This window comes from Lingula anatina, chromosome 1 (genome assembly GCF_051362555.1).
Source record: "Lingula anatina isolate TDL-2025a chromosome 1, LinAna3.0, whole genome shotgun sequence".
Lineage (NCBI taxonomy): Eukaryota > Metazoa > Brachiopoda > Lingulata > Lingulida > Lingulidae > Lingula > Lingula anatina.
Genome location: NC_141767.1, coordinates 7,800,489 through 7,823,978, shown reverse-complemented (window position 1 = coordinate 7,823,978; position 23,490 = coordinate 7,800,489). Strand labels below are relative to the sequence as shown.

At 35.8% G+C, this 23,490-nt stretch overlaps 2 protein-coding genes across 10 annotated transcripts in view; both read left to right on the top strand.

The window, feature by feature from the left end:
• The window catches only part of LOC106181601 (calcium-transporting ATPase sarcoplasmic/endoplasmic reticulum type), a 53,941-nt gene extending 39,773 nt beyond the window's left edge, over positions 1-14,168 (top strand). For 3 of the 9 annotated variants that reach the window (XM_087002595.1, XM_013566044.3, XM_013566045.2), the window contains 3 exons: positions 3,243-3,376; positions 5,887-6,004; positions 6,345-8,525. In XM_087002595.1, the coding sequence (XP_086858721.1) occupies positions 3,243-3,376; positions 5,887-6,004; positions 6,345-6,545 (453 nt within the window). In that variant the 3' untranslated portion in view covers positions 6,546-8,525. Of the gene's footprint in view, positions 1-3,242; positions 3,377-4,061; positions 4,196-5,886; positions 6,005-6,344; positions 8,526-9,666; positions 9,736-10,297; positions 10,338-11,726 lie in introns of those variants that run through there. The other 6 variants (XM_013566046.2, XM_087002596.1, XM_087002597.1 and 3 more) reach the window with 5 other exon arrangements.
• A 1,153-nt stretch (positions 14,169-15,321) lies between these two features.
• Positions 15,322-23,490, top strand: LOC106181603 (uncharacterized). Its single transcript, XM_013566053.2, has 17 exons — positions 15,322-15,709; positions 17,363-17,511; positions 17,876-17,971; positions 18,253-18,412; positions 18,581-18,626; positions 18,778-18,936; positions 19,132-19,187; positions 19,415-19,552; positions 19,813-19,990; positions 20,159-20,266; positions 20,459-20,683; positions 20,934-21,036; positions 21,195-21,418; positions 21,626-21,854; positions 22,232-22,327; positions 22,588-22,764; positions 22,981-23,490. The coding sequence occupies exons 1-17, from the start codon at positions 15,504-15,506 to the stop codon at positions 23,100-23,102; spliced, it is 2,472 nt and encodes an 823-aa protein (XP_013421507.2). The 5' UTR covers positions 15,322-15,503; the 3' UTR covers positions 23,103-23,490.

Genomic DNA, 23,490 nt, shown 5'->3' with positions numbered 1-23,490 from the left:
CCCCCGTACCCATCTCATGGATTTAGGTCACCTATAATCTCAACTCGTTCCACGTAAAATTTGGGCTTTGTCGGTATTGGGGTCTGGGTGTGGCACTCATTGCAATGCACCCTTGTCTAAAAATGGCAAAATTAAATGCTAATTATCTACCCTACAGAAGGAGTTACGGGAAAAATTTCTATAGACGGCTTTCCAAAAGTCATATGTGTAGATTTCAAATATACCCTCGGATTTGACCTTTGACCTTTACTTCAAGGTCAAATGGGTCAAAATTTTCAAAAAAATGAAATTTTTTACGAAAAAAAATTTTTTTGCCCTGTTATTCAGACGCCACACAGACTTAACCAATAATATTATTGGAAAGTGTTACCCTTCAGGTCATCTTTCATCTCCGTGAATTTGGGGTCAATCGGTGCATTTTCACAGGAGTAGCGGCCATAAGATACCGAAACTGAAAACTGTCTCTAATTCGGGAACCGTTAATGCTAGAGACCCATTCTTTTTTTCATTTTGTAGAGCATGTAAAGCCCAACACTGGAGGTGGTCTCGGTTTTTTTGTATTCCATAAGGTTTTCGAGTTACGCTGTATCAGAAAGTACATATTGGTGGTGAAAGGAAAATGTACGGAAGCCGACTGGTGCCATATGTAGAAAAAAAAATTATCTCGAAATTTCGAGATACTATTTTGAAATTTGAACAAAAAAAATTTCGAGATAATTTTTTTTTTCAACATATGGCACCAGTCGGCTTCTGTAAAAATGTGCAGTACGGTAATGGATAATAAATTTTGAACTCCGGAAAAATAAAACATAATGCTTGGCAAAGCAGACAACTTGTGGTCAAAAATGACATTATTTTATCAAATTTTAACTTCTGCAACTTCAGAGAACCTCCCATTTCAAGAACTTTGACCAAAATGACCTTTTCTTTATTTTAATTAATTTTTTCTGTAGGAAATTTATGGCACATTATGGTAACTCCAAAATTATAACATTTAGTCCCTTATATCTCCAAAACTGGCAGAGATAGGTCCATAGTTACTATTGAAGTTGAATAGGAAGTCATATACTGGCAATCTTACTGTGACCTTGAAATTGACCTTTGACCTACTTATCACCATGAACTGAACTTTGCAAATTTTGCTTCCCTTTTATCTCCAAAACTGGCAGAGATAGGTCCATAGTTACTATTGAACTTGAATAGGAAGTCATATACTGGCAATTTTACTGTGACCTTGAAATTGACCTTTGACCTACTTTTCACCTTGAACTGAACTTTGCAAAATTTGCTTCCCTTTTATCTCCAAAACTGGCAGAGATAGGTCCATAGTTACTATTGAACTTGCATAGGAAGTCATATACTGGCAATTTTACTGTGACCTTGAAATTGACCTTTGACCTTCTTTTCACCATGAACTGAACTTTGCAAATTTTGCTTCCCTTTTATCTCCAAAACTGGCAGAGATAGGTCCATAGTTACTATTGAAGTTGAATAGGAAGTCATATACTGGCAATCTAAATGTGACCTTGAAATTGACCTTTGACCTACTTTTCACCATGAACTGAACTTTGCAAATTTTGCTTCCCTTTTATCTCCAAAACTGGCAGAGATAGGTCCATAGTTACTATTGAAGTTGAATAGGAAGTCATATACTGGCAATCTTACTGTGACCTTGAAATTGACCTTTGACCTACTTATCACCATGAACTGAACTTTGCAAATTTTGCTTCCCTTTTATCTCCAAAACTGGCAGAGATAGGTCCATAGTTACTATTGAACTTGAATAGGAAGTCATATACTGGCAATTTTACTGTGACCTTGAAATTGACCTTTGACCTACTTTTCACCTTGAACTGAACTTTGCAAAATTTGCTTCCCTTTTATCTCCAAAACTGGCAGAGATAGGTCCATAGTTACTATTGAACTTGCATAGGAAGTCATATACTGGCAATTTTACTGTGACCTTGAAATTGACCTTTGACCTTCTTTTCACCATGAACTGAACTTTGCAAATTTTGCTTCCCTTTTATCTCCAAAACTGGCAGAGATAGGTCCATAGTTACTATTGAAGTTGAATAGGAAGTCATATACTGGCAATCTAAATGTGACCTTGAAATTGACCTTTGACCTACTTTTCACCATGAACTGAACTTTGCAAATTTTGCTTCCCTTTTATCTCCAAAACTGGCAGAGATAGGTCCATAGTTACTATTGAAGTTGAATAGGAAGTCATATACTGGCAATCTTACTGTGACCTTGAAATTTGCCCTTTGACCTACTTTTCACCATGAACTGAACTTTGCAAATTTTGCTTCCCTTTTATCTCCAAAACTGGCAGAGATAGGTCCATAGTTACTATTGAAGTTGGATAGGAAGTCATATACTGGCAATTTACTGTGACCTTGAAATTGACCTTTGACCTACCTTACAATGAACTTAACTTTGATTGCACCATTTTTAGTTATATATATTTTTTGCATATTTTGAAAATTCTTGTTGATTGCATTTTTACAGCTTGTCAAGCACAAGACTGGTGGCTGCACCCCTTATTTTGTGTATGTGGGGGTATATACGAATGCGCTTGCTCCAGCTGGTGGTACAATATTCGGAGGCGGTATCGCCTCTCTGATCCTCTAGTTTTTAATTTGTTTTTATTGAGGTTCAGAAAAAATGTGTAATATGCGAACAAAATGAATTTTTGGAATTCAGTTTAAAATTCTTAAATCTGCATGGATGAAGAGAAATCTTACGCTCTTATTTGATTTTTAATTTCTGATCTTTTGTAAACGATTTTCTGACCCTCAATCTACTTGATCACTTTTGGTTTGGTGGCTTCTTAAATGATCAGAAGTATTTTATTACATTTTAGTTTTATTTTTGATTCCATAAACATATGTATATCATGCCCATTTGTAGTGATTTGTAGTAATTTCTGTACATCTTGTCTGTTTTGGCTGTAAGAATGCTATGGGTCAAAATTTTCAGAGAATACAAATAGATTTCAAATCCATTTATTGTTGTAAAAGATCTGTAATTCATGGTAAAAAATTCTGGTTTGTTTAGTTGTTGTTTTGAAGAAAAGCCAATTTAAAAATCCACTCAGAAATAAGATAATACAACAGTTTAATCACAGAATCATATCTAAATTGAAGTCTTAGGATTTTATCCCATTTTTGATATCTTCAGCCCATAGCTGTCAAATAACCTTGCAACATTTTTTCTGATTCCATGCCATATTTTAGACCCACCATATGCAATGTCCAGCAGAACCAAAGAACTTTGTAGGCATTGACTGTGAGGTGTTTGAGGACCCCCACCCTAATGCTATGGCACTCTCTGTGCTGGTCACCATTGAAATGTTAAATGCTTTCAACAGGTATTACATAGAACATTGTTAGGAAGTTGTTGATGTAAGTTAGTGCTAAGCCCCAGTGTTGTGTTGTGTGGTATATTATAAAATTTTGAATGGATTACAGGTAGGTGGATCAAACACAACACTGGGGTTTGGTTATATTGTGTGTAAGCTGTGCCGTGGATTTTATCCCACCCAAAATATTTCACCGTGGTTTTTGGTAGGGTTTTGTCCTGCATTTTCTCTGAAGTAAATTCCCCCTCCAAATTATTTTTCTTGCAAGAGAGCTCTCTTTTAAAAAATTTGAAGTCTTGATTGCTCACAGATTTGAGAGTAGTATTTTGGTTGGGAAAGTCCCTACTGTGCAGTTTTTCATGCAGTTTTGCTACAGTAACAATTCAATTTTGATTATAAGGTATGAAGAACTTGGAAAACTTGAAAGTATTCATGAACTGAATACTTACTTTTTGTTAAACATATCATTGTAATAGAAGAGAACATCTTGCCAGTTTTGATTAAAAAATAAGGGATGTGAAATGTCATCTCCTTTAGACTGACGCTGTACTTGTCCAAAACACCAAATTCTTCTCTATACTGTTGAAATCAAACATTGGGTGTCACTGTTGCAAATGATAGGTCTTTTCTGTCAAGATGTCCCTTTTGTTTTGGCAAAAACCTAGTGTTGTCTATATAATTTTTTTGCACACAGACCCACATAGCCCAGTGCCCGGCTCAAGACGCCCTGTTCAAGGGCGTAGATTGTGGTGTCTTCAGTGACCCTAAGCCCATGACCATGGCACTTTCTGTTCTGGTGGTCATTGAGATGTGCAATGCCATAAACAGGTAAGGGGTCAAGACCGGCGGGGGGTGCTGACCAACACTGGACCCAGTAGAGTGTATAAGTCTGCTTATTAAGCAGATGGAAGTATTTGGTCTCAAAGTGAGCCTGAGACTTGCTTCAAGTTTGAAGAGTTGAATTGGTGAATAAAATATGAATAAGTAAATAAATAATAGAATTGGCAACTTGGGATAAGGGTGATGGGTAATAATGGTAAATTAATGTGTGTAACAGTAGTCCAGTATTGGTCAGTACTCACACATAGCAGGAAGTTGAGGCACTGGATGTTTGTTTGAGTATTAGCAGATAACTAGACAGAAACAACAGTAATGTTGTAACTTTTCTACAACTGCGCAGATCTTCAGCAGGTCTTCTCGTAGGCATGGAGAATCTCTCTTTGAATTGATTAATTCCATGATCCATGTGCAGACTAACTTCCTGCATGGTGAACAATGGTTAAGTCAGCAGTAGGGGGCAGGAAAACTCGGGTTCAGTAAAAAGATAAAATATTAAATTATTTTAAGGAAGATTGTGAAAGGCTGTGATTCTATAAGGGGATATTGGTTGAAGGGACGAGGCTTTTGGAGCAGGAAAAGGAACTTGTATCTTGAAGCGTCCTCTTTGAGATGTTCTTTGTTTCTTTATTGTGGAGATGGTGCCACAGAATCTATTGCTGACTTCTCCATTCTTGCCCAACATGACCCTGTACTTGCTTATGCTTTGTTCACTTTCAAGTTTGAAGCTTTTTCCAAAAGTTACTTTGAAATTGGTAGCATTGTTTTGCTTGCTGTTGCATTTAGGTTTTAAAATGATGTATTGCAGGATTTTGTTGCAATTTTCTCAAAGTGTCAAAACTTGTATTTGTGTTGTGAAATATCACATGAGACACTATTTATATTTGTGATTTTTGAGAAAATTGCCCTTAATACCACTGTTTTTTCCCTTTGTTTTGCAGTCAAATAATTTTAGCATTTAATTGTGGTCATTTTGTTGCACGTTTTATTCCACAATTGAACATGTTTTAGATTGGCACATATTTGTATGAATTTTTTCACCAGTGTTTGATAAGATTAAAAACTTCACCCTACTATTTTCATCTCTGTTGAGAAATTAAGAGCATGAATATTTCCATACTCCTTGCACTTCATGCCGTACACTTGTTAAAAAGTTTCTTCTAAGTCTCATGTTCATTCTTGTGTTCAGTGATTTTTTTAACATAACTTGATTGATTTGCACAAAATGACCCCAGTTGTAAGATTTGTTCATTTTGCTTCACAGTTATGTTAAGTTCCATCTTTGAAAATTTAGCATGCACCAAAATGATTTTCATAATGTTATTTCATTTATTTATTTTAGTAATCATTTTCATCAGGTTTTAAACTCTGTACTGTATTGATCCAGTTTGTCAATGCTAAATGACAATTTCTTTTGTCACAATTTTTTCTGAATGAAAATCCTTAAAAAGTACCAATTGTAAGGCCTATAAAAATTAATAATTTCTTTTGTAATACATATTGCATTTACATACTATTCTAGGTAAGAAAGTTTATGCACATTTTCCACTCTACAAAATTATCATTTCTCATAAACAATTTACCCTCTATTCTCCCATGCATTGCTTGCCTGTGTAAATGGTCTGGATGAAAACTTAGTGTTTTCTGTTAATAACTTTATTTCATTTTGCTCCTTTCTACAGCCTAAGTGAGAACCAGTCACTGATGTTGATGCCCCCATGGTGTAACATGTGGCTGATGGGAGCCATTCTTTTATCTATGTCTCTCCACTTTGTAATCTTGGAGGTAGACTTCTTAGCGGTAAGTGAGGTGTACATTGAGATTTATGGTGAAATGCTTCACTTTGGAACACTTTAGAACAAAATAAATGACAGGATGAAAACAAACTTCAGTTTAGGTATGAAAGATACAGAAGGGAGGATGCAACACTTATTTTGTCCTATTTCTGTAGAATTTGCCATGAGATCAATTTTTTGCACAGCCAGTTTTCAAAATATGACACTTAAAAAGTTCATATTCTAGATTATCCTCATGAAGCATATATTTGTTATCCAGAAAAAAATTTAAACACTGATAAATCCTTCTCAAAGGATATTCATGCAAGAAACTCATTCATGCTGATTTTTCCTTTTATTTGCAGACCGTTTTCCAAATCACCCCTCTAACGGTGGAAGAATGGATGGCTGTACTGAAGATATCAATCCCAGTTATTATATTGGACGAAACTCTTAAATTTGTCGCCCGTCGCTTCACTGATGGTAAAAACCCATTGCTTGGCCTGTGTGGGATTGTTGGCGTGTGGGCTGTGTATATAGGACTTGTTATGAAAAGTGTCATATAGTACATCCTCCTGTTCATTTCTACCTCCCAGTCATAGAGCTTGGTAGACTCTTATATCTTTGTGGGGACCAAATTTGTGTTTCTCATTTTATTTTTTTTTTCTTAGTATTTTACAGACTGTAGTAGTGTGCACAATGTTTGAAGTTCAAATCAGTAGATATTTGTAGAACTTGGATGTATAGTTGCATTGTCTTCATTGACTTTATGATTTTAGATATGATTTAATCTAAAGTTTTACCCATCAATTTGATTTAGTCTAAAAGTTTGAGCAATCAAGTTGATTTTGCTTTAGCTGACAAGACACAGATTTGTGCCCCATCTTTCTTTCTGCACTTATCAGGGATTGGTCTTCACCTGAAACAGATTTGTTTTTAATTACATTATATGTTTGTCCCACTGTTTTTGTACTTGTCTTTTGTCGAGCGAACATTGACCAACTAATCTTGCATTGGTACTGTTGGGAAGCATGCTTTCAATAGTTGATTGACACCCAGTGTTCTTAATACTGCACTACTCGGCATTAGAATCGCAAAGTTGACAGGCCTCAGCAGGTGCTTTCCAATTTTTGAAGGTGAAAGCTAACACAAGGAGAAAATTTTATGTATAGTATTTAATCTTTGTACAGTCTTTTTTCTTTCTGAACAACATTATTCATGATTTTTTTGCCATTGTGATAAATTATTATAAAGCTGTAATGATATTTTATACAAACCACAACTGTAAGAAAAGTGATATGTTATTTATTGTGCAACAATGAAGCAACATGGGTTGGTCTAGTCTACTGAGCAAACTGGATATCACAGATTTATTATTGATTTAGGCTTTACAATCATCCTTCTAAAAAGGCTGATATTTCCAAATCTGCTTTATTGTGCAAATGTTATAAAGACTAATGACTGTTTTATCTGTAAGTCGTAGTTTCTGAAGAGCAAAGACAGACATCTTTTATGTGTAGTTTTAAAACTTTCCTGCAGGCTGAAAATATAGGTGGAGAGCCTTTAATTTCTTGTAATAAGCGTTGAAAAGAAAACTTCTGCAAGAGAAAGAAAATTGTCATGTCATTGCATAGTCATGTGGCATGGCCTTACTCGACAAAGGATAATAAGTACAATCAGATATTATTACTCAGATGATAATGCATTAAGTACTACAGCTTTGTCTCTGTGTGTTCCACAAGCTCACAGAAATAGGAGCTAGGATGTTGGATAATACTCCCAAATGTTATCTTCCTAGTCATTCACTCTGCTCACAAGTTCACTATAGTTAAAAGATTTATCTTATATTTTTTTTTCATGGAATGCTTTTGTATCCACTTGGATTTTTAATTAGTATTTTTAAAGGTATATTTAGGTTGAAAGGAGTACATTTTAATGTAATGGCTAAATATCATCAAGCCTATAAGTTATTTGAATCTTTGTATACCTCACTGATTTCATTCAAGTTTTTAGTTTTTAAATGACAAGTTTTGATTTTATATTTATTGGTCACAGGAGGCATTGACATAAAATACTGAGACAATGATAGAGTTTGTAGATACGTTACAATACTTGAAGGCACTTAGAGATTTCACAGTTTCCTACTTGAAACTTTCGACTTTGTTAGGAAATTTAGTGTATGTTATACATGCGAGTGTAATTTAATTTATTCAGGTGGTGCATTATGGATATTTACAATTGTAATCAAGTAATGTTAGACATTATCATGGGAGCATTTAAAATATAGGCAGTACTATGTAGAGAAAAGGTTGTGTTGTGTATCACGGTTGTACAACATGGCAGTTACACATGTCAGTCATGACTTAATTGCACAGCATGTTTAAGGTGGGAGAGTTTCACAGGCACAGTTTTGAGATTAAAGTCACTCAACTGCTATTTTGCACACTTAAAGCATGCTGTAGCACACTTGACTACTGTTATAGTAGTTTATCATGTTAGATTTTCTGTTGTAGGAAAAATAAACCCACTTTTCTTACTAAATCTGACTGAGGCATGTTGTTTGTTAGTGATTCGAACATTATTGTGAAGTTTCCAGTTCAGTGGAGTTAAATGTTTGGACTTTCGCTGATGACCACCCCAAGGTTGTATATCTCCTTGGCTTTGTGAGATTTCCTCAATTAAAAGTGTGCATTGAAGCTAGTTGAAGAAAACCTGTGGATTATTTGTGTTTCACCAAACCACCAAGTTATGTGATGATGCTCTATGGGACCAACATGGGATAATGAACAACTTCAGCACTGCACCTTGCAGAAATTGGACACGGTTTGAGATGTTTGAAGTGGACCCAAATACTTAACATTTGTGCATTTTAACAAGTCTGTTAATGTGAGCTCTAACAAACAGGTACTAAAATTATATGGAGGTGATGAATGTATTGTGTTTCATGGTTGCCACGTGGTTGTTATATGTTACCATTGTTTTACTAATTGATCAATGATTGTTGTAACAATGACATAGATTTAGGTGAATTCTTTCCTTTTTTTCTCTTATTAAAAAGCATTACTAACTCTCCACCAATTGAACTTGCATGTGAACATGTGGCACTATTGTCTTCGTAGAACACTATACTTTATATCACTGTCTGTCATTTCTATAAGGTATGCATTGTTTAATTATTTGCACTTTCTTGTACACTCAAGCTTTCCTTTACTGTTCATTATAATGTATTTATTTGAATTTAGTAGAACATCACTCTTTTTGAACCTAAATGCTTTTTATTACAGAATTATATTGATGATATTAAACATTTAGTGTAATAATGATCATTGTTGATTTATTTTTTTCCATGATTTATCATTTCTAGCTTTGTGAGATAATTATTAGTTGCAGTTAGATTTGCTTTATTTGTGTTGGTTAGAAATTTTCTTTGCATTGGGTAAAGCTTAGTTTTTAACAGGTGTTTGGGTTTGACAGCTTTCATTGCTTTAACTGATGATTATTTAAGGCGTGGTGCCTAATATGGAATGGCTATTTTCTACCTTATATTGTGTAATGAACCATTTGTGTAAAGTAATACCAAGGAGAGTCCCAGTCGAAAGAAAGTAACTGATACCTTGGCTTTGATGTGAAATTGCTGTATTTGATTGAAATGCTTGTAAATTTTGCTTTTTTTTGCTGTGTGAATAGCTGGCAAAGAGGATGTAATCATAACCAAACCTGTCCCCAGTCATATAGCAGGCAAGAAGCACCACTGAGGTAGGGGCTGAAAATCTCTTGCGTAGTTTTGCATTTCTTTAAAATAATCTCTCTTTAAAATAATCAATCTCTCTTTCTCTCTCTTTCTCTCTCTCTCCCTCTCGTGGGTTTTAACAGGTAAGTTTTACATTATCTTTACCCTTTGATTTGCATGTCAGATCTCTTGTATTTCTCAAACATCATGCCCTGTGTAATGTTTAATTCAAATTAAACTTTCCATGTTGTTAACTTTGTCGTAAATTGATTTTCAACCTTCCTTACTTTTGCAGTTTATTACCCAGGTTATTTCTTAAAACAGTGAGGATACTATCATTCAGAATGAAATGGCTTATCCCTTTTGAGACAAAAACTGATGAGAATTATGATTTTGTGTGTGAGATATTTGTTTGCCGTGTGTTACGAGCAGATTGAGATAACAGAGTATTTGGATTTTTTTCGGGTGACAACATGAAAGAATACGAATGTGCTATAATCCAAGCATGTAAAAAAAAATTTTTTTTTAACATGGTGCATTTAGTCATTATTTTGAAATGAAGTTGCATGGTCTTTAATTTACTTTCAGTTGTGGGAGCTGACTGAGTACAGAAGTCACAGGATAAATGGTACTTAATTGTCTCAAATTGTCCATTCTATATCTCACTGTACCTAGCTAGGACCCCCCCCCCCCCCCTCTCCTCACTGTTGAGCACTGTCCTGTATTCCAGTTCCACTATCCAGCTATCCCTGCACCCTAACTATTCCTTCTGGTAATCTTATTGTGTCCAGCTATTTGTGTCCAGTACATGTGGTAATATACTAGAACTGTCCATACTTACTATGTGTTCACGTCTCTACTCCCCTTTTTTGTAGCTGTTACGAGTATGTAAACATGTGTAACCCATATGTTCACTAACCAGACATCACTTTAGAGAAAATGAACTTTTTCAAAAAAAAAAAAAAAAAAAAAAAAAAAAAAAAAATGAAGAGAATCCACAGAATTCTGAGACTTTTAATTCAATTCCAATGAGTTCTGAGAATCTTAAAGATAAACTCACAGTAGATGTCTCAAAGTAGATGTCCAGAATTTTTTTAAAAAGCCAGATTCATGTCTGATGTGGTTTTAAAAAAGATGTAGGTAAATCTGAAGATGCACCATAGCTGTTCATTCCTACCATAATATTATGTTACCATCTCACATGTCCTTGTTATATTGTGTCCTGCACTTCCTTAACCCTTGGTCTGTTGTCTACACCTTGCTGTATCTACTGTAACACCAGTGTTGCAGAAGTGGTATATTTTATTACTTAAAATTTTAATGTATCTTCCCAGTTATTAAAGACAGTATAGCAGTTTCCCTTTGTCTGCTGTTCTTTTTAACTCCCCTGTTAATCCTTTCTTGTATAAATGTCATTGTACTAGGTCACTTTCTGCTCTTTTAACCTGTGGACATGACTCCCCTTCACCTGGTCTCCCCATAGATATTCTAAGGGTGTGCTCCCAATGAAACTTTCATTCTATGTTGAGCAATCCATCTCTGCACGGCTCTCGCTGAATGCAAACAGATTAAATGAATAACATGTCTCCTATAGCAGCTAGGGAGTGATTAACTTTGTGTGCATTCGGTCACAATTAAAACAAAGTGAAAAAGCTTTAAGTAACGGAGTACATGCCATTCACTTAATCTGATTGCATTCAGCAAGAGTCCTCAAGAGTTGAAACAATCCACATAGAACAATAGTTTCATTGGGAACACACTCTATGTGACTTTCTTATTGTTCCTCTTATTTGGTGCATGGCTACACTGTTTAATGTATTGGCATGGTTGTATTTGTATTTTGTTGCTGCTGAAACAATTATTTTATGGTTTTATTTTAAAATATTCAGTTTCAAATTGATATTTTTATTATTGTATATCTACATATGAAGATAATGATCCTTAGAAGCTTAAATTGAGCCATGTATTTGTATATGCGTGTAAAAATCGATGACTTAAGTTCTGTATTGCTTTTCAGTCCCTATTGAAGTCAACTTTGAAAACACTGCACCACCTCCCATGAAGAAGAGATTGTAGTCTAGAGCCATATCAACGTACAGAGAGAGAAAAAAGGAGAGGGATTGGCCAATTTGAGTCAAGACATCTTTAGTTGTGGCCCAGTTTGAGTGATTATAATCTCATCTGCATTTATAGTAAACTACAAACTTTGAAGTATAAAGAAAATTAACAGTGCTACCTCCTCACAGAGCCTACTGCTTCACATTTCCTAACGTGGTCACATTATACTTTATGCCACCTATCTTTTTGTTCATATTTAAACTGAATGATGAAAAAACTTAATTTGTAATGCTCTGGGGGAGTGTTCTCATTACCCTTGATTAATTCTGCTTATACTTGAAGCACTGGTGTGAACTACAATAACCTGAGCAGCATTTATTATTGATGAAACAAATTTCAGTACAAAAAGTATTTTTGGATGTGGACTTTGTAGCGTATAACGATATGCAGCCATCATGGCTTAATTACCAGTATTTTGATAAGCTCTTTGATCTTTATACTCTTCTAGATTGGAAGATTTGTCTGTTGTACAAGACATCACTTTGCTAGGATTGTGTTGAACTGTGTCTGCAGTGCACAGTTGGCCAAGTTGATATCTATGCATATGTACATTTGCAAGGTGCTATATCACTGATCACTTTGACTGCTAGGTGCCCTTTAGTTTGAATAGGACAGAATTATCAGTGCTTCATTTTTTTTTTCAAAACACTTTTATTGTTTCTTTTATGTGGTGATTTTTATATAGTTAGATTTATTTAAGGTGATCTTTAAATTGAATATTATGTCACAGCTCCAACAGAAAGTGAGCAACCAGTCACAACTAATGTAATTGATAGCACTTAGGACAACTAACACAATCATTTTTGACACTTTCTTTTTTAGCAATACCAAATAGTTTTTTAATTGCATCACATGTAATCAATTGCACCTTGGTGGTAATGTAAAAACCCTGCCATAGTGTGACTTAATTTAAGCCATTTAGTTAAGAAAGTAGTCTATTTTATTCCAAGATTTTTGCTTGAATGTGCAATATCACCAGTTGAAAACATGCTACTTTCTAGAAGCCACAGGTTGTTAAAAAATTCTCTTATTAATGCTTTGAAGTAATTGAAAGGAAAAAAGAACAATTCCCAGGTAGGCATGTAAATATTTGGATGACTTCTAGAGGCTGTTTCTTTATTTGATTTTGCTTTTAGTTGATTTTATACAGTTGTGAAAAACTGGAATTAAAATGATCTGTTAGGCAGAAGGTGTTGCGTTTTTGTATTTAATTGGTTATAAGCACTAACAGGAGAGCTCATTTTAAAGTTAGTGTGATATTTATCTTATGCAATTATTTATAGCTGTCTCTCAAGTTTTGTAGAAATCTGTTGATATTCTGTTTCCCATAAACTGAACAGTCTGATGATAGTGCATGAATTTTATGGTTGTGAAAACTATAAACCCTTAAAAGAGAAGCAGGCAAGAGCCAGTTGATCGATATATATAATTACTGTTTGAGATTGATGAACATGACTACATTGTTCAGTAGATAAACACTGTATAGCTGATACTCTATCATTTACACAGATGAAGACAAGGGATAACTAGAAGGCAGAGTTTGGACACAACCTTTTTTCTTTTGATTTTAGACAAATTACATAATCCTTGAGGGGAGAAAGATGTATTGGTCAAGATAATTTGCATTATATACTGTGTACATTGGGAGTTCTTACACAAGTATTCATACTTTATTTGTTCAAGAAGGTGGTTGTATAGTTACTATACTCTTTTTTGACCAAAGTCATCCTTTCTGTACAGTTTGCATCTGTTTTGAAAAGTAAGGCTGTACCTTTGGTTGAACAGCATTAAAACCGAGAAATTATGAAAAAAATCATATATCTAATATGGGCACAAGTAGACTCTGTTACACCAAGCTGTTCACTTCGGGTACACAGCGTACTTCTCAAATAACATACAGTAGGAGAATATTAAAACCATTGTAAGTAAGATTTGTTTGAAGATTTTGTAATTACATTTCTTTATCCCAAAGCACAAACTGTCGGAATGTTCTCGTGTTGACGTAGTAGCGATTTCTGCCATTTGGCCAGCCCCGAGTGATTCCTACCTCATCAGTGCAGTATGATTGGATGTACGGAATCAGCCGAGGTGAACCGAATGGATTTCTGCGTGGTGTGTGGTCTCTGATTGGTTACTGCACTGTAGACTAGGCAGGAAGGTGTTTTTTGATTGGTTACTGCACATATTAATCACCTCTTTTACACGAGTGTCCTAGTTTTTGGACAGTTCAATGTGATAACACTGAAATGTAATATTTTTCTCATCAACATGGTCATGTCTTTGTACACTAATGTCTTGTAGAATTAGTGAAATGAAAATAAAAAATAGATGTTTTCCACAACTATAGTCTTCTTATATCATTTTACAAGGGAGTCGTTTACGGCACGAAGGCCCACCATGGGCTGTACATCGCTTCCATCTCGAAACAAACCAACGTAAATGACAGAGACAGTCATTATGAAGTGGTAATATACGACATCGAGAACTAACCAAAGAAAGGTATTGTCTGTTTTACCCCAATATCTTTAAGACTTCATGATACACCATAATTCAAAGCCCTCTAATATTATATAACAAAAGAACTTTTTTAAATGTGTACTTAACCAGCTAGAATTTCAAAGCACACAACCATTTTTAAAGCTTTAAAAAGAGCTCTTCTTCTTCAAAGCTCCACTTGCGAGGGGGGGGGGGGGGGGGGGGGAACTAGCTCGAGAAGGTCCTGCCTGTAGTACCTACCGTAGTCAGCTAGAAACGCGACCTCTGCCATTTCCTAACGCTGGCGGTGATCGCATCTATTAAAGGGATAATAACTCTTCGTATGAGATCTATATTTCACAATAAAAACATTGTAAACAACTCATAGAAATATAATATATTCTGTTTTACCACAAAAAAGGCAGTTATAGCTGTTATTCTGATATCTGAGCTTGTCTTCAGACCACGTGACCTCCATTGACGGCTATACTCTGTTATAATCTCTTAAGAGATTTAAACAAAAAACCAAACTTTTTAGAAAAAAAAAACCAGGGACTAACTTTGAATGTAAAAATGGATTCATTAACCATTGGTAAGTATGGGAAAATTGTTGTTTACTCCAGGAAAATCCATTTTTTGTCCAAAACGAAGAGTTATTATCCCTTTAACATTTACAGTTTACAGTGACAATTATATTGTTGTGTTGGGGAATACGTGTTGACTGACAAAGCCTAGTTGTATTCAGTTATCATGTCATCAATGTACCCGCACCTGTGCGCAGGTGCTTGTTAATTTGGTTTCAGGCGCGGGTTGATAGCGGGTGATTTTTACGTTGGTTATTAATTTTATGATTCACTGAAATTACACCTTGTCCCTTTGAGTCTGGACTTTATTTAAACCTGTGATATTTGCACCGGTATCAACTACTTTTGTAAAAAAAGTTTAAGAATGACCCAAAACATGGATAGTCTAAACTGGACGAATTACCGGTATAATTCGTCTATGGTACAAAGAAGTCATCTTTCCTGATCCCACGTCAGTCTGTTATGTCACCGTGATTATATGGTCTCTCTAGCTATCTTCGTGCGGAAAATATTGTGGTAGATCCTTAGATTGAAACTGATTTGAGTCCGTTAACATGTAATCAGTCGTCTCTGCCACTGTATATATAAAGCCCTGATCCTGTCGTAACGCTAAATAGATGCCATTCAACACTGAAAACATGACCGTTGTTCGTACATTAGTTGTGTTAGTTTTTATGCACGCATATATTTTTGCTGAAGAACTCATACAGCATGGCGGGTTTGAAGAGGAGGGGTACACGGCGTTTTGGGAGTGTAGAGGGTGCAGTATGACACGTGTACAAGACAGTCACGGAGGAACATATGCACTGAAAGTGGAAAACAGGTACATTTATTTATTTATTTTTTAAACGCAACTAAAATTTTCCAACTCAATAAAAATGTAAAACTACCCTGCTCCACCCGCAGTCTTAAGAATACAGAATCTGCTTTAAATAAAGCCTATATATGGATAAGTCAGAAATGAACGCAATATGTTCTTCAAGACACTAAAAAGATTTTGGTATTTGAGAATATATTTTCTCACGTTGTGAAATTAAACCGTGTTACACTGATAAATATGTTTAAGTTGTATATGTCTGATGTGAAGTTTGATATGTACCTTGGTCCCAGAAATAATACGGAAACTGAGGTCAATGTTCCTAGCACAACTGTTTGATGTGATGGCTCGTTTTGTGAATATGGTACATGTAGGAAATTTTATTTAAAAAAGTGCAAATACCAGGAATTCCAGGATGTGGTATGTTTCTTGGGACGCAAATCAGTAACAAGGTGTATGTGTACGTATAAAATATCAAACTTCTTAAAGAAATAAATTATCAATTTAACGTAAGAAAACACTGGCGTAAAATTTAAAATGGGATCTTCTGAAAGTTCTCGCGTCAGCTTTGAATGCGCTGTATATGTGCGGCTCGGCTCCTCGAGAGAACTATGTAGACACATTAAAAACCTTTAATTTTGAACTGCACCCTCCCCCTCCCCTCCCTTCATATCACTCCATCGGCTTGTTCGAAGCAAACCTATACTATTGGGTTATTAACTAATTTAATTCTGACAAATATTTGATCTCTCACGAAAGAAGACAGAGAACAGGACTGGAGGTAGGTTGCTTTTAGGTGACGAATCGCTCTAGGATACAACAGGGAAGATGGACGCGTTTGTAACAAAATGTACATATAAACACGCATATCGTGAGTGTGTTCCGAAATATATTTTCAGACACTTAATTGAAGACGAGAGTTTATCGTGCAATGGCGACAGGAAAAATGTATAAGGGTTTTGATAACGACATCGGCCACATTTCCATCACTTGCACGTGGTAAAAGCATGATCGCTGGTTTGTGTATCAGCCGTAAAGGATATATCAACGAAGTGACGCCACCGTAAAGATGTAGCAAGATTTTATTTCATAAGTGAACGTCAAGTAATGGTTTTTTCTCGATAGACATGGTTGACGTAGTTTCTGTGTACCTACCCGGACCTCTATTCGCCATTGTCACACTTCAGATAATTTGATTTCTATCTCCAAAACCTAATGGCGTAGTTAAATTAGTATTTAAATGAAATAATTCATATATTTTACTTTTTTAATGCAGTGCCCGTGTCTTATCACTGGATCAAAATAAATTGTCCAATAACACTGGACGTCACTAGTAATAGTGGGGTCTTTGGAGTGCAAAGTGACCATCCCATAGTAACCACTGAGCCACTTTTTGACAAACAGATTTCAAAAAGTTTTATCATTTCTTTCGATTATAATCTTGTCGGCAAAATTGCAAAAGCCAGGTGCCATATTGATTAACCGGACGTATTCATGTCACCGTAGTGCCTCCGTTTTCTCCTTCTTTTTTCAAATTATTGTTGTTTGATATGAAGCATTTCAAAATAAACATGCCAGTTGTCGATATAATAGTATCTTATCTTTATTTGATGCATATTGAACAAAGCCATCTTGAAGTTTATATGAATTTTATAACAGGGTAGCTGAATATGCTGGACCCCGCCAAGCACTAAGTGTTACCAAAAATGCATTTTATGAAGTCGAGTCCTATGTCAAGTTATTGAATGACGAAGAGGGATCAGTTCATACCAGAGTAGAGGTGTGGAGAAATATCATCTTCACAGACGGTAAGATTTGAAGTAACTTCCATCATGACCGGGTTTACTACCCCCTATCAAACATGCACTTTCAGTTACCGTTCTTTATGCTACTATAGTGTGAAATTGTTTTTATTTGTTCTCTGTGGAGTCTGTTGGCTGTGGTTTTATATGTGTGAACCTCATTCTGTTTAGAAAATCAGTGTGATTGATTTAGGTGTGAAAACCTATAAAATGTGATGGAGAAGTACAGTGCTACCTGTTTACGTCACATCTAACACAATTAGAGTAAACCTGTATTCAAATCCTACTTTCACCACACCATTGCTAATTACCATTCTTTTTTTTTTTCTTTTTTTTTCTTTAAAAATAAAACCAACTTTTTCATGTAAAGGGACTAAAAGATGGCACAAGATTGGAAACGGTCCATACTTGACAACGGCAGATGGCTGGAAAAAAGTTGGAGGCTCGTTCAGGGCACCTGACCAAGGTACAGCCAACTAACGAGAATTAGATAATTATTGGATTTTTCGTTATATTGTTATACATTATTAGTCATTTCACAGCACAGTGGCATATACTCGCCCCTACTACCTGACTGATTCATATTGCTATAGCGCTGCTACTATTCACGACAAAAATATTTTTTTCCTTACTTTACTCAAATTCTACTCGAAACTATCCATAGTTTCACGCATAATGTAGTCCTACTGGTACTTCAGTGTCAAGGTTGGAAATTTAGTCACATGTTTTCTTTACCCTTCCTTTCAGATGTGGAGTACTTTGCTATCTACTTCAGAGGCCCTGATCCGGCTGTGTCCTTCCTCGTTGACAGCGTATCTATGAAACTGATCCCAGAAATGAGTGACACTTGGAAAGATGAAGCCGAGGAAAAAATCCAGCAAAACAGAATGGCTGATATCATCCTCGAGTATGGTTATGATTCTAATGGCGATTGTGATTATTTTATTAGTTATCGTGATATTATTTGAATTATTTAGCAGTTGTTTTGAGTATTTCTTAGCAAATTATGACACAGAAATAAAAACTTTATAATTAAAACAAAAGAGGTTTTTTGACACTCTTTTTCTTATTTCAGTACGTTCATTGGGGATGAATACCATTTAAATGACACAGAAATTCAGGTACGAGGAATCTTTGACCTTCTTGAAATTTTATTGCAATATTCAAGGAAATTATGAAAGTCGCTGTCAATGGTAAAGTTAGTCTTGGTAATAGAAAAAAAAACTTGAACGTATCCGTTAGGAACATCAGATGATTGTTCATCTCCTGCAGGTGCAACAAGAAAGCAGTGAGTTTCCATTTGGTGCTATGGTCAAAGCAGATCTTATTCTAGGTGAAAATGAGCAAAAGTATCGTGACTTTGTGAGTGAGATGTGGGACTGGACCACCATATCAAACGCAATGAAATGGAGGATGATGCAGTGGCATAAGGTTGGCAATACCAAAAATAATTAAGTCAAAGAGGAGTACAACTGACAGAAAACAAAGATATATCTTTCATATACTAGAGGCTTATTTCTGTACCGATGGCATGCTCAATGTCTTTTTCGCCTGAACAAAATTGAAATACCCTTAAATAATAAGCTTTGTCCTGCAGTAATAATTAAACCTTATTTCTTTTGCCAGGATTCCCTTGATTACGAAACACCCACACAAACAGTCGCCGAGCTCTTGAAGATGGGGTAAGATCAATTGTTTTCACCCTTGAGCCATGTATTTGTTTCTCGATTTAACGTACAAAAAACTTACAAAAATAAATAAACCAAATATAGTTTTTTGTTTATGTGGTGTATGTACCTTAGTAAAAGTCTCCTTTTAGACAACGGCACCATGAAAACAAAAAGATAATTAATTCCAATCTATTATTGACATTTTTTGTTGTTGTTAATAAGGTTATTTGTTATTCCAGCAAGAAGATACGAGGACATAATGTCGTTTGGGGTGTGGAGAAAAATGTTCCATACTGGCTTAAAGATATGTCAGCAGAGGAGGTTAAGGCAGAGGTAGACACTCGGGTTAAAGGGGTCGTCTCTGCGTTTAAAGGGAGGTGAGTGCCATCGCAATTTGTTATTATTATTATTATTTATTTATTTTGTTATTTATTGGTTATAAGAATTGGCGTTCTATCTTTTTTGTGTTCCAAGTGGGCGCTACACTATTAATTGATTAAGGAGTAAATTCAATTTTGAATTTAATGCAATTTAATTTAAACAATCGTTCCTTAGAAAAATCGTTTAATCGAAGAAGAAATGTCTAATCCGTTTGTAAATGTTAAAAACTTTCGTTATTTATATTCCATCTACGCAGTTTGAGTCACTGGGATGTGAACAATGAGATCATCGCTGGACATGGAGACTGGTTTGAACAAAACACTGGAGACAGGTTTCTCACAGAGACCATGTTTCAGAACATTTCTGCCATTGACCCTGACGTGAAACTATTTTTTAACGAGTTTAACGTAATCAGCAGCGGGACTACCACCGACGTAAGTGGTCAATTGATTCATTCTTTAAGCTTCAATTACTGATATACATTTTACGCATGAGTCCTTTTTTTAACGGCAAATTGTCAACAATACACACATACTGGTAAAATCACTACTAATGTGACACAAGTGAATTCGATAAACGGTGCCGCGTTGAATACTTTTCAGGCATATGTCGACATGGTAGAACTGTACAAGTCTAAAGGACTTCCTCTGCATGGTATCGGAGTACAGGGACATCTTAAACCCGGACCGCCAGACATTTTGAAAATTAAGGTAGTAACGATATTTATTATGCCATAGAGTTTTGTAACAGTCGTGCTGACAAGTTTTTTTGTACGGAAATTCAGACTAGGCTCCATTCAAATGCCTTTTTATAATTTCATATGTCAAACGTTGGTTTCTCAAATTTTACACGGCTTCCATTATGGCACTGAATTACATGTACTACTAACATTACATTGATAGGAAAACTTGGACAAACTAGCCACGACTGGTCTCCCAGTTTGGATCACAGAGCTGGACATAGAGGCCGCCGATATTAACGACAGGGGAGACTATTATGAGGATGTGCTGACGTACCTGTTCAGTCACCCTGCAGTTGAGGGGATAATGCTTTGGGTGTGGCACGATAACGGAAGACCGTGGAGGGAGGACACAAATCTGGCGGCTGGACTCGGAGACGATTTTCAGGTAACGTAGTTTCAGTCTACCCTCTACCAGGGTCGCAGTTATTATTATGGACATTTTTTGCTGAGGCGACATCAGTCCAAAATGACTGTCTATTTATCTTGAGACATATCTGTAAATACCTGTGGAAAATCAATCTGTCGCCCTGGTAGAGGGTCGTTTCAGTCTGCTATCTCACAACTACTGTTGAACATGGCATATCCCCTCGCATTTAACTTCCTAATTTTATTTACTAAACTCTGCTGTTAATCAGGTCAATGAGGCGGGGAACAGGATCCAGCAATTGATAAAGAAGACATGGCGAACGAAGGAAGTTATCAAGCCGACATCTCAGTTCTCTTCCCTAGCTCTTAGGGGTAATGTGACATTTTTGGGATAGGTCAGAAATTAATCAATGGTAAATTTTTAGTTAATTATCTGTCTTGGTCAAGGTCTGCGCTTACTGAGTGCTATTCTGGTTTAGAATAAAGTAAGTCTTTTGCAAACAAAGAACGTGCCAATTTTTATATTATAGGGTTCATGGGGGACTATACCATAAAGGTTTTGCACAATGGAGAAGCGGTTTTGGAGAAAAAGGTCTCAGTTGGAAAGGAAGGTGCAACTGTCAACTTGCAAGCAGGGTCAGGTCTAAGTTGTGTCAGTAGATGGTCTGCAAAATCCGGCATTGGTAACGGGGAAACTATTACAGTTCCATGTGCTGATGGTGAAATCATGACAGGATGTTCCTCAAGAACTATTGTGAGTTTTGTATTAAAAAAATGACCATTAATCAGAAGAATTGCAGTGCTTTTGTCTGAACTATGTTGGTGCTCTCGCATGAAAAGAAAAAAAAACAAAAGCCAAAAAACATTTAAAAGAAAAATAGATATAAAGAAAAACATGTGAATCATGATAGATCATTTTACTAAGATAAATTATATTACATCAGTTTACGTGAAATTGCAGGATAAATCAGAATACAGAGACGGCGAAAGGTTTGGATGGAATTCCTCAACCAAAAAACGCATTTGCAAGGCAATCAACAGTGCTGGTTCCACTGCCCCTGTCCAAGCCATTGCCCGCTGCTGTAAACTACCCGTGGACCTGCAGTGCTCCTACCCCCCAGCACAGGCCTCAGGCACAGGCGAGAACGAACAAATATCAATTCCTTGCCCCACAGGAAAAATACCAGCAGGTACGTTTACGTATATGATATAGTCTATGTTCATCATATTATCTGGAATACATTAACCTGGATTTCAGTTCCGATGAGAGATATTTTCCTTATTTTTCATGCATATATTAGTATATACCCGCTTATGGAGTAAGTGCTATATTGATGTGTCGATTTAAAAATGAAGAATAGAATCTGACACGCATTAAATCTGAAGCTCGGCCCCCGGGCCAACATACATTTTCATATTACAGTATATCAATCGATTTGAAGAATACAATTACTTGCAAGTCACTATATGATTCTTGGGCAAATAAAAGAATTAATTAAAGCAACTCATTTTAATTTTTTTGTGAGTACGTGGTCTTATCAATCGATTTATGATTTGCTAATTTTAGGGTGCACTTGCCTTGCTTACAATATGGCCTTTGATGGATCATTCCCCGATATGAGTGCCTCATCGTGTGTTGCTCAAAATGATGGAATTCGCGGAGGTTGGTTTTATATTCTACTATGTAAAATAAACTTTTTGGAATAACAGAGTAGAGAAAGGTTCAAACTAACCGCAAATGTATGAGAAGACACTGTTGAATGTTTTGTGGAAATATAAGATAAGGTTAAATATACAACTTTTATATTACAGTTTATCTATATAAACTGTGTCTGCGAATCACTCTTAGGGGTAAATTCACTTCCAGACAAATAATGGTAGCAGTGGAAGCATACACATATTTTCCATCTTAATGTTTTTTAGGATCTTATGGGACTGGTGCCTGTTGTCAAGCAAATGGACTGGAGTGTGTCACCAAAATATCGGAGCGCAGTGGAGGCAATCTTGGTGACAAAATTTTTATCAGCTGTGATGCTGGGTATACCATCACAGGATGCAATGTCTACAATGATTTTGGGGGAACAGCAGGGGCATATACAGGTATGCACCTCTAAAAAAACACACAAATAATGCAAACTAGATCACACTGTTGCAAGTTTGTTTTAAACTTATATTGTTACCATAAAGAAAGAAAGGCCTATCAACATTTCAGTTTTATTTCATTGCTTTCATTTGAAATAAGCATGTTTGAAAGCTAATGCAGTTGATAAAATGTAGATCAATGATTTTGTTATCTATAATTCTTTTTCCTTTAAGCCTCCTGGGGTGGCAGTGAGTACTGCATAGGATTTAACGGCAGACGCCGGACCATGTCCAACCAAGGCGTGAAAGCTGTGGTCACATGTTGTAGAATTGCAAATTCTGATGCCAAGAAATGAACATCTCAACCAGAGAGTCACTTCCTTGGAAAAAAACGACTACTCGGGAATGAGGAAATATGGACCAGACCATATGGAAATATGGACCAGTATGGACCAGAAATATCACTTATTTTAACTTTTGTTTATTTTTAACTCTCTTTACTCTCAGAATGAATTTGATTGAGGTGATATTGAGAGAATGATGAGAAAATGGAAACCAAAACTTTTCTGGGCAAGTAAAGCATAAGTATCTTTATGGTTTAATTTGTTTGTTGTCTTTATTTCTGTTACCTACTGGTACACAAACATTAAAATGTCAGCGTCTGTCTACCACTCATGTGGTGACTAATGCATTTGAAAAACGTACTTCAAATGGAACTAAATAAAATTTGCTATTTGAATGCAA

Excerpts from the sequence above, each read along its gene's own strand:
- LOC106181603 (XM_013566053.2), top strand. The coding sequence starts at position 15,504 with ATGCCATTCAACACTGAAAACATGACCGTTGTTCGTACATTAGTTGTG. Across the intron at positions 18,627-18,777 it reads TAAATGACACAGAAATTCAG|GTGCAACAAGAAAGCAGTGA; the intron begins GTACGAGGAATC and ends CATCTCCTGCAG. Across the intron at positions 19,553-19,812 it reads GTCTCTGCGTTTAAAGGGAG|TTTGAGTCACTGGGATGTGA; the intron begins GTGAGTGCCATC and ends CCATCTACGCAG.